The sequence below is a fragment of the Mastigoproctus giganteus genome, chromosome 13 (genome assembly GCF_048544385.1).
Source record: "Mastigoproctus giganteus isolate SK-2022 chromosome 13, ASM4854438v1, whole genome shotgun sequence".
Classification (NCBI taxonomy): Eukaryota; Metazoa; Arthropoda; class Arachnida; order Uropygi; family Thelyphonidae; genus Mastigoproctus; species Mastigoproctus giganteus.
Window position 1 is genome coordinate 107,926,427 of NC_143587.1, and position 17,591 is coordinate 107,944,017.

The following is a 17,591-nucleotide window of genomic DNA, read 5'->3' on the forward strand; positions in this document are numbered from 1 at the left end:
CAAGTGTTGTCCCTCAGCTGTTTCATCATAAAAATAACGTACAAAGAATAGATGACAGAAGAGGAAACATCTGCAAAAGAAGTGGAAGTAATTCTCCCTTGAAAAGTAAAAAATAATAAGTGGTTTGGAGCTCTTTAAAGACACTTCAGACAACTTTTATATCAGTTTAACTTAAGTGGCTATTACCGATAACGACATTTTCTTATCTCTCCAACTGACCTCGGAGAATAGTACAATCATTTCGCTCCGTACGCTAGTACAGAACAAAATGACTGTTGTAATAATCTCCAAGATCAGCAATTCCTTGACATAGCAACTTTTGACACCCTTAGCAAAGTACAGCTAGTAAAGATTTTGTAACATCATTTTAGAATCGAAAGAAATCTTCTGGCTATCCCCAATCAACTACTCACCAGCATGCATATTTTTATACCACGTAACCATAAAACGGAAAGGACCACAACAACACCTGTCGGCGTCCCACGGGTGAGGAGGTACTTTTCACATTATTTTTTCCACAGCCTGGACCCCTGCCTTGAAAAGTATCCCAACTTCCTTACGAACGCCGACGATTTAAAGGTCGTCGCAGATAATCCGAAAAAAATGCAGTTGTCTGCTCTTCTTAAAACCTCCCGGTTGAACTGCAAGATTATCTTGCTTGTCAGGAGCTAAAGTAGAACCTCCGAAAGCAACTCAAATTACTTCCACAAAGAGGAGGACAAGAAATACATCGCCCCCAGAGTGACAGGTGTTATTATTGTAGTAGGGTTTTAAGAGCATCAGCGACTAAGGCCATATTACTCCTTGCATATTGTCTGTAAAATTGCGTGTGTTCTGAGGTTGATTTTCTGTTTGCTGGAAGAAAAACTCGAGTTTCGAACCCGGAGTGACAGATGACACACGTCGACGATGCCACTTGGCCCCAGAAATAATCCAACACATCCCCGCGGGATGCAGGTTATCACCCAGGCGGAACACTCATAGACATGATCAGGTCGCCAGGATAATACGTCCAAAGCTAGCGCAAAAAATACCAGTTGATCAAAGAAAGTGTACCTTATTACAAGTACGAACCTCAGGCCGTACTAGAGACCCCTACTCACAAACTATACTGGGATCGTGTCATAATAACAGACAAAATGATCCCACACGACAGACCAGACAAAACTCTCTTCGGCAAGAAGGAAATGGCGACCTACCTGATCGACACAGCAGTGTCCAACACCACCAACGTCCAGAAAACCTAAGGAAAATATCAGGATGTACAGAGACCTAAGATAGGAGGTCAAAGAGATGTGGCATATGGAACAAATAATGACCATCCCAATCACCGTATCAACTACCGGCGTGGTGCCAAAGAGACTTCATAAGAACCTAACAACAACAGGTCTTCCAGAGAACACTTACATGGAACTCCAGAAAGCCACAATCCTGAACACTTATAGGACAATCAAAGAGTTCCACGACCAATGATAGTAACCGGACATAACAACCACCCCACGCATCTGATACCAGTACCCTTCAAGGGGTGGAAAAAAAATCTCATAAGGAAAGAAAATAATATTCTTCCCAACTATTGTTGTAATATTCTCAAAACCCCTTACTCCAAACAGACAGGAAATAAAGACGTCCCACATATCAGTTACTTCTTTTATAGATTCTCAGCTGCATCTTGAGGTTCAACTCGTTGTTTCTAGACTATCACTATTACGATTGTTGTTCAATTAATGTTCGACGTGTGACACTGCTCAAAAGAGAGGGTTTAACTAACACGTCGACATGCTTAATCAAAACAAGATCAGCTTCGTGTAGTTTTTTTTTTTTTTTTTGTTACGGTTGTGTGGACACTTTTTCATATGGTATTTCTAATAGATGATGCGTCCGAAACGGATAAGCGTGCAGTGATTCAAGTTTTAACCGAAGAGAAAGATCAATAGGATATTAATAACAGGAAGTCAGTTGTGTTTGGTGAAGGTTGCTACTGAAAGACTGTCGTAGTAGAGATGTCAATAAAGTTGAGAAAAAGAGAAATGATAAGAGAAAATATCGATCCCAGTAAAAAGTTCCAATAACTGTTTTCTTTGACCATTTTGGTGTTTTGCTGTTGGACTTTAAGGAATATGATGCCAACAGGAACTATAGGCACTAATTCGAACACCTCAATAACAAATATCATCCTATTTCATGGTAACGAACGCCCACACTTTGAAAAACTGATTCAAGTCTTGCTTCAAAACGATAAGCTAGAGAGCACATCCTGCATTTTCCTGAAACCTCCTTGCAGAATTTCTCCACTTTTCTTTACTGCAACAACAGAAATGTTCTCTCGCCTTAACAACCATATTATTCTGATAATTTCAAAGTCTGTGATGATACGTGGGGCAGAAATACACTACATAGCAACAGTTTTTTTTTTTTTTTTTGAAGAAACTGGATGATTGCTACTTATCTCAGATTGTCCGAGAGAGTAAAAAGGGTTCTAAATTCTTAGGCCTGCTTCTCAGTAAGGAGCCTAACTGTATCAAAACTTGATAGTGGGCGAACCAATAGCAGCGAGTGGTCACAGTCACAATACCATAAAATGGTTTGCATCTGAGGAAACCTACGTGGTCAAAAGTAAGGGCAAGAACATCATTTCCAAGCGAGGGGAATATAATGGAATAAGATAGCCCTTGAGCTCGATTACCAGAGAGACTACTGCATAGTGTCGGATACAAATATACTATACGAAGTATTCAAGGGATTTATCCACGAAGCAAGCCATAAATGTATTCATACCGGTGGTCAAATTTCATAAACGTAAGATGCTAAACAAATGAAAGGTGTGATTAAGAGTTTCATTGAACAAAAGAAACAAGGTGGGGCACTTACAGACAATCACATGATACCGATTTGTATGAGCATTATAAGAGAATAAATAACAAATACACTAATGGGGTAATACTTTCGTATTACTCCATCAATGCTTTATTCCATATTTTCTTCTCATACGTGAATGCAAAAATACAGAGAGAGAGAGAGAGAGAGAGAGAGAGAGATCAAATAGGTCCCTTAATTGGTTGCAGAGGAAGGTCCACTAAGAGTCCAGAAATGGCAGTTGAGTTGTATAGATACTTTCAAACTATATTTACATTCGAAAGCAAGCTCAAATAACCGGAGAATGCAGTCAGACTGCTGTAAAATAAGGATGCAATGATCTCAGAACAAGCCTTTGTTAGAAAAACTATTGAGATTAAAGAATAATACTTTTTTAATACATTTTTAATTAAAAAGACTGCATATGAATATATTAAACCGTTGAGAATGTTAATAAGAGCGTTTTTGGACACTAAAGCGAATAGAACTTTGTCGAATGATGCTCTACATGTTTTATCCAGAAAGGTTCCAGCAGATTTGTTAGTGGCTAAAAGAAATCTTAAATATGCTGTAAGGAAACGAATCTTAACAACGTTAATGGGAATAAAGGTGGGAGAGTTGGAGCATACCCTATCCATCAGGATAAGGAGGAATAAAATTTCGCAAAGTATCTTTAGACTATGGAAGAATAGATGAGATAAAGCAGATCAGGGAAAAGACCCTTACGATCGATACTTAGGCCTTCATAGTGCCGATTTTAAGAAGAGGCCGTGGTGTGTATTGGAGTCCAATATGTTACTTTAATAAACGGTCATCGACTCAAGGAAAGGTTGAAGTACTTTTATTTAGTGGAAAGTGACTTATGCCGTTGTGGACAGGTTGAAATGCTCACATGTTTATGTTCGAATGCCCGGATTATTGGGACCTCGGGTTTAATCTGAGCATAATGGTCGAAGGTATTCAAAAGAGGTCGAGAGAGTTTTCAAAAGAAGGCAGTCTGCAGTGCCTTCTTTTGAGGAATAGTTGAGTTCAAATAATTTTGTGTACTCAGCTTAATTAGTGTATGATGAAAATAATGTAAACCGCACGTATATTGTATAGATACAATTATGTGTCTAATAAATCTTGGACAGGGAATGCCCTGTCCAAGATTTATAGGGCCTATGCTAGTAGGAAGAAAGATGCCATTGTCCCTCTGTTCAAGAGGATCGTTATGCCACATTTTAATATTGTATTCAAGCTTGGAGACCTCATCCAAAAAAATGACATAGAACTTCTGGTGAGGGATGAAAGATGACCACCCGATTAGTGACCCTAACGATACACATATGAAGAACAGCTTATAGGCTGTGGACTGTAAAATCTGAAAACGAAAATATGAGGGGGTGATGTGATTGAGGTGTATAAGGCGTTGAAAAAGTTGAGTAAAATGAATGAAGAAGCTATGTTCTCCCTCCTAGGTGAGACGACAACCAGGGGGCGCAAATATAAAATTTCATGTAATAACGGAAGCCTGGATCTCATGAAATTGAGTTATGGGTAGCCGATTGTCGAATACCAGAGTAAGTGTTGTCTTCCCAGCGTGGTAGAACATAACCGTTTTATTTTATTATTATTTTTCCCTTTTTAGCTTATATAGAAAAAGTCCGCTTTCTTGAATCAGTTGACCTTATTAATATACTAATAACTCAATGAAAAAACTAGCAGAATCCGTCCACTGGTTGATTGCTTTCGACGGACAGTTTTCTCCACCACCTAATAGCATGTATTGTCTAAATTCTAGTAGATTATCGCCCGGTTTGATATGAGATTAACGGAGAAGATCGCAGTAACGTAATCTCCGTAACCACGTATCGGCCTGTGCCTCTGCCAGCTTCTGCCGATGGCTGCAACATGCGACGAACTAAAATTAGATATTCGGATGTGCCATTCACCAAGAAACGGCCTATCTATTTCAGGTATCTTTAAGTTCCACATACGTTGCAGAAAATGAAACGTAAATTCAGCAGTAGTCAGTGACAGAATCAAACGACATGAAAGATTAAAGATCTGCACCCAGAATAAGAATGGCACATCGAATGGACACAACATTGCGGGCTTTGTAAAACGGTTAACGTTTAATTTAAGAACAATCAATTTTATTGTCATCATATTTATCGCTATTATTATTATTACTATTATTTTTTAATGAATAAATTGTATTGTATTTCTCCCTGATGGGGGACTATTATTATTATTATAGTGTGACTGCAATAACAAAGCTCAACCTGGCGAATTTATTTCATATACAAGCCGACCAAAGGAATGGTGATGATATTGTCGTAAGTTAGACATGCTTTTCGTGGGGTATGACCATGAACCGTTGGTTTTTTTGCGAAGAAGGAGCAGTATTGTGGCATCCCCAATAACAACGATCTCCCTACATACATGCAGTTTTATAGAACAAGAATTTACGCTTCTCGACAGAATAATGTTTGCTGTCACAAAGCTGGATACACGACGACTTATTCTTGAAAGAGTAACTTACCAATGATTTAACTGACAGAATGGGTCTTGGTGCCGTCAGAGCACAACAAAACCACTGAAAGGAAATGTAAAAGACGCGCGAAGAATCGTCCATGAAGGTTAGCATCATTCAATTAAACGATGTTATTCTGGAGGACTGCAGAGATACTTCCGTCGTTATTCAGTAGGACGTTCTACGAAGGTCATGTTGTGTTACTGGAAGAAGTCTTCGGAAGTGTTAAAATCTGTACACCATAATCTTTTCTTTTATTGTCCGAATACATTTTTTAACATGTGAGTGTCAATATATTATTCATTCAATCATTGAAAAACAGCATTAGTAATATAAGCTGAGATACCTTTTGTATTAGAAACACATACTTAGTTGCGCGCAGCTCGGCCTGAATGCGTAGAGGAATAGACTCTACAACGTACTGGAGGGTGTACACTTCTCACAGTTGCCGGGTATTGGGTGGCAATGGACCAGGCCGAAAGACCCGTTCCACATAAGTTCAACTGGGCCGAGATCGAGAAGATTTGGAAACCATGGGAGAACGGACATGTGCAACAGCATATCATAACTGAAATTCTTATCTCATTTTTGAAAATACTTTGTTCTTCTGTAAGTGATACAGAAAGCATTATGTCCAAAAGCGGATCCTTAAACTCGCGAAGAATTTTACAGGCCAATGCGACAATTTTCCAGTGCTTTCGCGTCAGTGTGTCAAGGGCAGATCCAGAAAGAGGTAGATAATTAGGGCAATTTCTCCCTTAGGAGTCTTCCCTTGCATCTCCGTTTGAGATCGCTCATTTAGCCCAAAGTGAAAAAGGCAGTCAGAAATTCCTCCGGTTTATGATAGGAATTGAATCCTTCCCAATGACTGTCAAGTGACTAAACCACTACACTGACACTTGTAATATATTATGCAACTTTAAAGGTTTAACTTACGCGTGTTATCAGGACTGTTGTACATTCCATGTACTAATAACGCGCTACGCTTTCTTCAAATAACAAAGCGGCAAGAAAATTTTAGAATGCGTTGGAGATCTTTCCGTCTAGCGCCACTTATTCATTTTGATCTTACATTCAGAACATAAGACTAACTGTCATTTTTGAACCATATATGAAAATTATCCAATTCTTATTGAAGCATCATGACTTGGCTCCAAATATTACCCACCATTCCCACTTTCAAATCATCAGCAAACTTTAACATCTTCCGGTGGACAGCTTCCTCAATATCATTTATGAAATTATAAATAGAAGTAGACACAACACTGAGGTGCCTCAGTGTTGAATTTTCAACCGACCATAAATGGTAATAGACAGTTGACAACCTTCTGCCTCCTGTTTAAGGCAGCCTGCGACTCCGCGTACCATCTTGCCAGCCGTAGTGTGTAGCACAGTTGGTAGAATCGCCGTCCTCCCCACATCGGGTGAAAAGACCTGAGTTCGAATCCCGTCGATGACGGGAGGAATTTTTATGAGTCTTTTTCACAACGTGGCTGAGTTAGTCGGTCTCAGACAAGAGTAGCATGGTTTTTTCTCCCGGAAACTTGGGTTTTTCGTTCAGAAAACAGAAAATCGATCTCAGTAAACACGCAATTTACAAACAACATACACGGAGCAACATGGCCTTAGTTGCCGATGCCCCTAAAACCCAACAACAACGATTTTGCCAGCAACTCCAAACTCCCCCAATTTATATAGCAGCATTCTATGAGGGAAGGTATCAAAAGCTTGACATAGTGACAAAATTGTTACCTGCGCCAACTGTTTAATTACTACATCATATTAATTTACCAATTTGGTCAATCATGGCGACCTCCTCTGAACGAACCCATTCTGGGGTCTGTTCAAGATAATATTCTTGTCGAGGTGGTCCTGAATCGTATCCTTAATCACGGATTCCATGATCTTGTCTAATACAAGTCAAATTCAGTGGCCCGTAGTGAATCAACTCCTCTTCAGCGGCACTTTTTTACGGCTGGGGGAGACAGCACTTCTCCAGTCTAAAGGGATCTTACCAGAGTGAAATAACACTCTCGTTAACGTTCCCAGCTATTTGATACACTAACATGCAGCCTTTTCAATTATAACTGAATACATAGCATTCCTGTAGCCACGCTTTGAAATTAAAGTTTTTGCTTTACTCTTGATCACGTGGGTTTCTTTAAATATAAAGCATTTTATGGTATTGTGGTAACTGTCTGCTAATGGTTCCGTCACTGTCAAGTTTTTTCTACAGTTAGCCTCCTTAGTGAAAACCAGAATTAAGATGTCAGAGCCGCTTGTACTCTCTCGGGCATGCTGGGATGAGTATGGGCCTTGGACTCATCAGCAATCATCCAGTTTGTTCAAAAACCTGTTACCGTATAGTATATTTCCGATACACGTATTGTATCGTTATGAACTAGGTGCTCATAATGAAACAATCATACTTAATAGCCTTTTCATTCAGCCCAAAGAGATTTTTGTCGTGCTCCTCAGAGTCATTTGTCCTGTAATATATGCCAGCTATCAACTTTCCTTTAGTGCGTGTTACTTCGTACTACACTTACTCATCATCAGCCATTTTCAATCCACTGCAGGATGAACGCCTCTCCAGCAACTTTCCAGTTCCTTCTGTTTTGTGCAATGGCCATCCATTTACTACCCACAAACTCATGAATTTCATCTATCCATCTCCGCCTTTGTCTTCCAGGTTTGCTTCTAGCTCCTCTTGGATACCATTCTGTTATTTTCTTAGTCCATCTGTCATCGTGTCTTCGAGCTATGTGTCCTGTCCAAGACCATTTTAGTTCTTTAGTTTTGATCAGCATTACCTGATCTAACTCAGGGATTATACTTGCCACCTTCAGGCAGTTTTTTGATGAGATGCTTCACCCCCCCCCCTTTCTATCTCTCCTGAACATACAATATTCACCGAAAGGAAATTCTTCGCCCCCGTATCTCTGAGTGGCACCATGTCTCAGTAAGTCCAACTACATCATCATTAGTTAACGTTGATCAAAAGGACAAATTCGTTCATCAAAAGGACTCATATGAACGGGAGAAATAAATGGCATAATGTAAATAATAGGTACAAGACAAGTATTACAAAAAATGCAGTACGTATCTTATGGCTAGAAGTGATTATCTTTATATTTCCAAGATCTTATGACTTGTGGAGAGAATTTCAAAAAAATCTTAAGAAAGGATACTCTTAAAATACCTGACCAAACACAAACTAATATTGGAAGGTGAAACTTAACTTGATATCCGACTAAGCCAACAAGCAAACAGCAACCCACACATACTGATTTTTTTCATTTGCAGAGTTTGCGTCCGAAGTGTAGACTGTGCAAATGAGTATTCAAACTCATCGATCAGCGAACTTTGCAGTTCGATGATGGTTACTTTTCTACAATACTTCAACAAAAATCCGTTGGTCTCGATTTCAACATTTCGATAAATGAGTGCTCATTTATTGGACAGCGGCGAGTGTTAAACATTAGAAAAGTGACAATCTCTAACATTTTACACGGAAACGTCTAGCATGTGGAAACCTTTCAAAGTAGAAGAAATATTATTAATAATAAGACAGGACCAAAATTTCTTTTAAAATTTTACCGTTTACAAACTTAGGTGGTAAGGGTTAAGCGAATTTTATTGAATTTTAATTCAGTTTTCAGAAATATTAGTAATTTAATGTTCCTTCTTATAAATTTTCGAAATTACTAACACGTGATTGGTTTAACAGATCAAGTTCGGTTAAGACTTTCGTCAGAAATGAGGTTTCCTGGAGTAGCTTCCTGTTTACGATATTTGCCACAACGTGGGCACCATTGAGAAATCATTCCAGATTCGTCACACAAAAACGAAAACAAAATAACAAAAATAGGCATCAACACGCATAACTGAAATTAGTATTTTAATTAATATAAATATTAATTAAAACACTAATTTCAGTTATGCATTTATCAAGAGTTTTTATCAAATTTATATTTTACTTTTCGCACGAATTTTCGACCTTCTTTAAGTGTTCATAACCTTAATCGTGTCTATTTTCTAAATAATAATAACAACAAGTACATAATAATAATAACTTTGAATAAGCAACTTTTTCGAATAAGCAGTGGCACTTATCATTCTATACCGTCCGCTACGTGTCCGGACCTAACCAAAGGTTCAAAAAAGAGTTCAAGAGTTCACAATGGGAACTATGGAAACTATCAAAGCTACGCAAAGGAATAAACGATTTAAACATTTACTGAGTTAGCGACTCCAACAAAATGACGTTTGACCGATAATATACTCACTGATACGATGTCTTACAGGACAATTAAGATAAACGGCAAGAGCCTATTCTATTTAAGATCCGCACTTCGAAAATATACATCTTCCTGTAAGCAGATATAGCGAGAAAAAATTCTCGAATATGGAAGTCGATTCCAAAATAATGATTTTTAAAATAAATGCTCGATAGTACCGAAAATATTTTTAAATAAAAGTATTTTGAGTAGTATGGAAGTATTTTCTGCACTAATGATAATTCAGAGACCTAATATCGGGCCGGGACAGGTGCCAGGAGCTCACGTAATTTAAGCATTGAAAAATTTGCAGAAAAAAAATATATTGAAATGATTAATGTTAATAACTATACTGATTTTTCATCAAATTATCCTCCACGAAATTTTATCCCTGCCTTATACAGACGTGGCGTTCTGGCTATTAATTTTATATTAGTCTAAAATAACAATCTTGACTAATATTATTTCAAGCAATGTGCAAGGTTCCCCATAAATTTTCTGAAGATGGGACCTAACCAAAGGTTCAAAGACGTCACGGACTTGAAGATCTAGATGACCCCAAAAAAGCTCTATTGCATTTTTTAAGTCAGGCGATTGGGGTAAACATCCTGTACAGTTTAGAACTGTGCTTCGGATCATTGTCTTGTTGTCATATATATTTTTTTTCAAAAGTCGGAATCCAGAGGATATTACATTACGTTCATGAATGTTTTTATAGCCTTCTTTTCTCAAATTTCTTTCAATTCTGACGATGTCACCCACTTGAATCCAAGAATTTCAAATTTTAAATGATCCGTCCACAAGATTTTTTACCCACTCTTCAATTATTCAATGTTGATAGCTCTTCGCCCAAGCCAACCGTGTCTTTCGATTCTCCGGTTTTAATAAGGGTTTTCAGATCGCTACACGATCAATAAAGTCCTGCTTGTTTAAGATAAAGTTTTACAGTAATGTAGACACGGAGTTTCTCTGTTCCTGTTGAACTCGGCTCGGATTGCAGTAATTCGTTGATTGAGTTTAGAAAACGGTGCTGTGGTTTTATCTTTGGCTTCTATTGTTACGCGCGGTTGTCCTGATCGTGGTTTATCCTTTCTTACTAATCTCCTTGAATCGTCGAATGGTAGTTTGTACTCCTTTAAATGAAACACCTAGTTTTTGGCCAGTACTTCTCATGGAATGACTTTCTTTATATAGAGTTATAATAGTACTTTTTTGGACACTCAATTCCTTATTTCTTGCCATATTTATTGAGAAACACACAGAAACTTATACCAAACACCCTTTCTGAATGAAGAGTATTCAATTTTATAAGTTACAGCTCTTACACCTCAATTTATATTATTGCAAAAACACACTACAATCATCTACAATCTTCTATAATACTAAAACAAATTTCTAGAATATTCTAGAATCATCGAAAACTTTCAGGAATCTTCTAAAATGTCCTCACATACCCAAAAATTTCCCCCACAGTTTTGAAACAGAAAATTTTTATTATTTTTAATTTGATTTGAAATTATAACTGCTTCGATGGTATGCTTTCTTATGTAATATCCTTCATGATATGCTTCAATGAAACTTTTGAACTGCTTTTTGTCGATAATGTGCAGTAAAAAAAAAAAAAAGAAAAGGTATCACTGTCACAAAAAGCAGCCAAATCCAAGGACAAGAGTCATGGCTTCTTTAAAGAATTAAGCGAACGCAGGAAGTTGGATATGGCATTAATATTAAATCCATTTTGTATGAAACTTTATTTCAATACTGCATTTTGGGCAACATCAAGCATCAGCTTGACGATGATGGAGCTGTACATAACTGCAAGAACAGCTTCCACGAACTTTGTTATATAGAACTTCTAATGAAAAATGGCACACCCGCACTATATGTGGAATTTTCAATAATTATTATAGTGAATAAGGGCTCAAGCGGATATATCGGTTATTATTCTTTATAAGCTAATGAAAAAGTAACTACTTTCTTGTTATCTATGTACATTTTTCTCATTTCAGGATACTTTCCGAAAACGTGGAAAGCGTTTTTGCATCCTGTATGGATAAACTTCAGTTGCCATTTTTAGTTTATTTGGGCAACCGATCTAAATCATTTTGAACCCAAGTGGCCTGCTTCTAGTCGTTAATCAGAACCAGGCCATTCTTCCATCTTTTAAATCACCAGGAAACTTTGACAACTTCCTCTGCTCTCCTTTATCATTATCATTAAGAAAAAGATAAATAGACTTGTGCCCAATACTGAACCCTAAGGGACTCCACTTGCAACACTGGTTCACCCTGAGGAATATCTATTAATGACTAATAGATATCTAACGAAGGATACTTCCAGCAACCCCAATTCGTTCCACTTTATATAGGAGCCTATCATAGGGAACCGTGTCGAATGCTTTACTGAAGTCAAGGTAAATAATGTCAAAACTGTTTCTTGTATTCAACTCTTTTATGACTTCGTCATAATAATTAACTACATTGGTCGGAACCAATACTGCGATCCATTAAGGATACTATTCCAATTTGACTGCAGTGGTGGATTAGATGAAGTCTGTGGTTAAGGATACGATAAGGGACCATCTCGACAGAATATCGGGATGGTCCTGTGCCGTATCCTTAACCACAGACTTCATGATTCTAATCTATCGATGATGTCAAACTGACTGGCCTACAGTTATCCATCTCTTTCTCACCTCTCTTGTGGATTTAAGACACATTAGCTTGTGGATTTAAGAGACATGTATGCTGCCCGCTCCTGGAATCTTACCTTCGCTCAACTTCAGTATTTTATCCCCTAAACTCTTCTCTGAGATTGCTACATTGTTTAATTTACAGCAGCCTGACTCCTTGTCACTATTTCCTCCTGATTCGAATGGTCTTTCAACTGCAAAAATCATCGCAACTTTGCAACGTTCTTTCAACTAGTTTTCTACTTCTGCAGGGCTTTCTTTGACACTTACACTTCGATCAAGTAAGGGCCTATCTGATTCAGTCTCTTCCTTTTTGTACTCACGCGTCAAAATAACTCTTTGTCTTCATTTTTAGCTTTCTTTGGTAGCAAGTTTTCGTATTCAGTTATTGCCTGTCGTACTCATCAGTATTTTTATAACATTTATACTTAAAATATTCATATAAATTGATATCTTGCGACAGTTTGTAACTCTACCATGATTTTATTCTTTTGTTCTATTAAACCCTTAATCTCTCTAATTATCCACTTAAGCATCTTTCTTTCTTTCTTCTTTTCTTTTGCGGAACTTCATTGGAACAAATGTAATTTTAGTTCCAGGATAAATCCCTTGAATTATAAATTCGTATCCAATAGGTATATTTGTCTCTCCAGTTAGTAGAGCCCGAGAAATACTTCAATCCACTATAGTCGCCTCTCTTAAATTGAAGCCCCCCTTTTACTCTGACCAAAGGAATCCTTTCGGACACTATCCATTTTATGAGATTGTGGTCACTGCTCAATTCTGAAAACATAAATGTTTTAAGAATACTTGATGTAACGCGAGTGATTATGTACACAGAAAGAATAGAGAATACAAAGTTCTGTCTACAAAAGGGATACACTCATGACCAAAAGGAAAATTTTAATTCCAGTTGCGCAAGTTACCATAAAGAAGCACGCAGTTTCCTTTAAAATATTTCTGTACATTTGCCAGTCAGCAGAAAAAGCAAAGCACTGTTTCTGATCAAGGATATTCTCAGTTCACATTAATTCTTCACTCCCTTTATTATTTCATATAAGATTCCATCGTTTATTATCCGAAGCGTTGTGAGTGATGGATTAAGGGATGGTAACTATAGGACTATTAATTGCGATATGGTAATGCGATTACAAATCGCACATTCTAATTTCGTATACACGTGATATCGGTATAGGAAATATATTTCAAGATGTAAAACATCTCTTCAATATGCTCGAATTAAATTAACAGAATAATTTTCTCATCTCTCCAAAGATATTTTATAAGCCAAGTGGCATATATACTCCAAGCTTTATGTCCTGATTCCAAAAAAGGTAATCTTCTATCACTTCAGAATCACTGGCCACATAAAACCACAGCTAAACTCTTTGAACAATCGACAAGGGTCTAGTTCTGTTTCTTTTTTTAACTTCGAATTTTTATCTTTGAAAATGAAACCAGTATGAACAACCAATAAGCAATTGAATCTCAAAAAATTCTATTCAATTAAACAGAAAAATTACTGAAAACTTGATTATGAAACGGAGGTTTCAAAATACCCCATAGTGGTTGGTTATCCTGGAAGAAAATAATAGAGAGTACGCAATCGTCACCAATTAGGACAGCAATCCACCATAAAATTAATTCTTTACCTTTAATTTCTGAAATATGTCTAACTTAAGAGATAAGTACACTCGCACTGTTAGGGATTTCTCCGATTTTCTTTTCCTTCTTTAGAGTGCACCTCTTCCACGTAGTTGTATACCACTAAAGGTATCTGAAAAGGTAACCACGTCTCTGTGCAAAGCGCAGAATAAAAACATTTACAATAAATGGGCCAAGAGTGACAAATATGAAGGAACAGAAGCGTGTACTAAGAACTATAATAGCGTCGCATGTTATTATGGATAATAAATGAATGTTCTGGTCCCACCAGACTAAGATGTGCCTCGAAGTAACAGCAGTCACATGACCTCCGTATACCGATAGCACTCTATGATTTCTTGTAAGAAAAGTAACAATAAAGGGTCAAGACTGCGAGTGAAAAACGTCCGAATAAAGGTTAATTGCAATTTTTAATTCGTTGTAAATGAAGTAAACTAACATCTGGGAAGGTGCGAGGTGCCAGTGATGAGGCACATCCAGGGTGTACACCTAACATACATAGAATGAGGGAAAAGACGTGCTCTCACGGATTATATCCCTTGTATTCCTTCCTCCGACTTCATCTTGAATGTCTGTGTCCAAATCTTAGTCCAGAAGTTCGAAATTCAAAATTAAATAGCTATAAAATAGGGTGGATACGTCACACAAATGGCGTCTTCATCTCTCCACTTCCAAGCAACCAGATGGTAGAAGTGTGCTAACTGCTCCCAGTTTAAAGTCAAAAACTCCCACTTGGGTACGTTCACGGGGTGCTCCACTACCCTTGTCTGGTTGCTGCGATTCTCAACTTTCAACTTTTTCCCAGGAATCGCCCACTGTGGCCGAATTTCGGCAATTAAACAGAAAAGAAGTGGAATGTCGTAAATCCTCGCGCACCGCGAACTGTGTTTGCGAGTTGTTTTCTCGGCCGTGTCGAAACGCAGCCGTTATCGAATGATGTCGAATAATTCTTTGGAATCACCCTGACACTTTAAGTTCATTTTCGTGTGACGGGAGTGACCGCTCGAAATTCTGCGATTTTTTTAATTTGGTGAAGAAACACACTTTTCGGACTTCAGGTCGCACAGATCCATGCTTGAGGAGGCTGGAAAGCTCGCGAAGAGTTTGCAGCTTCCTCGTACGTCCGCGTGCGCCGTATAAATAGCGGAGCTGCAGCGGTGGCGGTGACCTCTATTTGCTATCGTGTTAGTAGCGTTCGTTCAGCGAGTTTGTAAGAAGCGCCATGGCCGACTCTGACACGCAGAACAGCACGCCGACAGCTAGCCCTAAGAAATCTCGCGCTGGCGGAAAGGCGAAGAAATCAAAGTCGATCGCATCTCACCCGAAGGTGTCTCAAATGGTTACTGCCGCGATCACCAATTTGAAGGAGCGGGGTGGATCGTCTCTGCAAGCTATCAAGAAGTACATCGGGTCGCACTACAAGTTGGACGTCGAGCGGCTCTCCCCATTCATCAAGAAGTACCTGAAAACTGCAGTGGCGAACGGAACCTTAGTGCAAACTAAAGGGAAAGGCGCAACCGGATCGTTCAGGATAAGTGCTTCTGCCAAGAAAACAGGAGACAACACCCCTAAGCTCCCAAAGAAGAAAGAAATTGTGAAGAAACCGAAACCAGTGGTTAAGAAAGCCGTTGCGAAGCCAAAGAAGCCCGCTCCGAAGAAAAAGGTAGCGAAAAAGCCAGCTCCTAAGAAGGCGAAGCCGGCGAAACCAGCGAAGAAGGCAAAAACGACGAAAGCCAAGGCTAAACCAAAAAAGGCAAAGCCAGCGGCAAAGAAATCGAGCAAAAAAGGGAGGAAGTAAGACGTAAAGTCTACAGCGAAAGAAGGACCAAACAGTACAGGCACACCGTCCTGTCACCTGCATTTCCGTGCGCACGAACACCGGACAGCTTCCCCTGCCTCTCCCATCCATCAAATCGTTTTACAGTACTTCGAAGTGGACCGAAAAGTCGTCATGTGATTCCCTGACGTATGACGTCACAGTCTACCGTGTTTCAACTGTTGATCCCACACGTAAGTAACTTTCTCTAGTAGCCTCCTTCTCTGGAAATTACAGCATCCGACTGCACGGGTAGTCCCGCTACAGCACTTGAAGTTGTGCTCGTCGCATCACCCCAAGATCTCGTCATTAACACCCCCCATCCCCTAATTTATTTCTTTGACCTTTGTTGCCAAGGTTTTTCTGTTCGATCGACTGTACTACCCAGGAACTATTGGACCCATGGCCCAGTCTGGGTTCGTAGCCATTCTCATCGTGTAAATAGCTCAGTTGGAATAAAATATTTTGTTAATCTAACAGCTGTGGTGTTGCTTCCCTGTATGTGTGAAAGAGAGACAGAGAGAGAGAGAGATAAAGATAGTCTGCTATTAAATAGTAGTACCTTTACTTCATCCACAAGGTCACCATTATTTAAGAGTTCTGGACAACAAATGGTAAAATTTCGGAATCCTTGAAGAACCACATTGGGAAAAGGTGGGGGGTGGGAGTCAAGAAACGTTGATACTGCAATGAGGAGGACGAAGTCTGCCATCGTTTAGTATGTGTAGTCTAAAGGCTCACGAGATTATGCGAGATCTGACATGTGAATACCACGGACATTTTACAGCTACCTTTTTAACTGTATGCATGAGTGAGTGGGTGGTGCGTGCATTGGACAAAATATGGATCATTCTTGCTCTTCCAAGACTGCGAATGTTACAAGCTCAGTGAAGATGGTAAAATATGTTTTCGTTGCAGCGAAGCATCGACAGTAATCGTGAAATTATTTTTACTGCGTGTTTAAAAAGTAAAAGGTTGCAGATCTAAACTAAACCGGTTTGCTCAATCGATTTTAATTCTTCGTAATTTGTAACTGTCCACGAGTTTTTTTATATTAACTTTTTAGCCCGTACGTTACTTTGTAAGTTCGTTATTTTTTCATGTTAGGAATTGAGAACCCGATTGAAATATCTAGTTTAATATAACGCGGTATTGGAAGAGCGGTTTGATCCATGCTTGAGGAGTCTTTCTGATTAAAATAAATTGAAAATAAAGCATCTTCAAACACAAATCCGTCTAGAGAAAACCAGACTACGTGAAACGAAGGCAAACCAGGTCACCACAATATGGAAGTAGACACTGAATACTAGTTCAACCCAATTGTACGAATAAAGATTTTCATCATTTATAGGGGAATTTATACATCTTTTCCAATATTTCTCCGACTATATTTTTACACATTTTTTAAGTTAAATGAAGTATGAAGTGATGTCGTAGAATAATTTTTCTAAACACCATCCTTCGCAATAACGTATAACATCATAGAGTGATTGGACTTTTCATGAGAGTTAATGAGTGCGTGGGAGGGGGATTAGAACTTAATAAGAAGCGTAAACACTAAGTGGAACAGTTCTTCAGTATTAAGAAAACAATAAATCATAATTAATAACTTACTTCTGACAGTTGGTCTAATGGATTATCAATGTCAGAATAAACTCACGTAATCCTCGTGATTCAAGTAGAATGGAACAGCAAAGACACGCACTTCAGAATTTTAATCTGTTTTAATCTATGGTGTTTCGAGTGCACAGATCAGTTAAAAAG

The 17,591-nt window shown here is 38.5% G+C and overlaps 1 protein-coding gene across 1 annotated transcript; it reads left to right on the forward strand.

Annotated features, from left to right (window-relative positions):
• The first annotated feature begins 15,192 nt into the window (after positions 1 to 15,192).
• On the forward strand, positions 15,193 to 16,304 carry LOC150076346 (histone H1-III-like). The gene has a single exon (XM_090387010.1). It carries the CDS (start codon positions 15,234 to 15,236, stop codon positions 15,807 to 15,809), a length of 576 nt encoding a protein of 191 aa, XP_090243136.1. The 5' UTR covers positions 15,193 to 15,233; the 3' UTR covers positions 15,810 to 16,304.
• Positions 16,305 to 17,591: the final 1,287 nt, after the last annotated feature.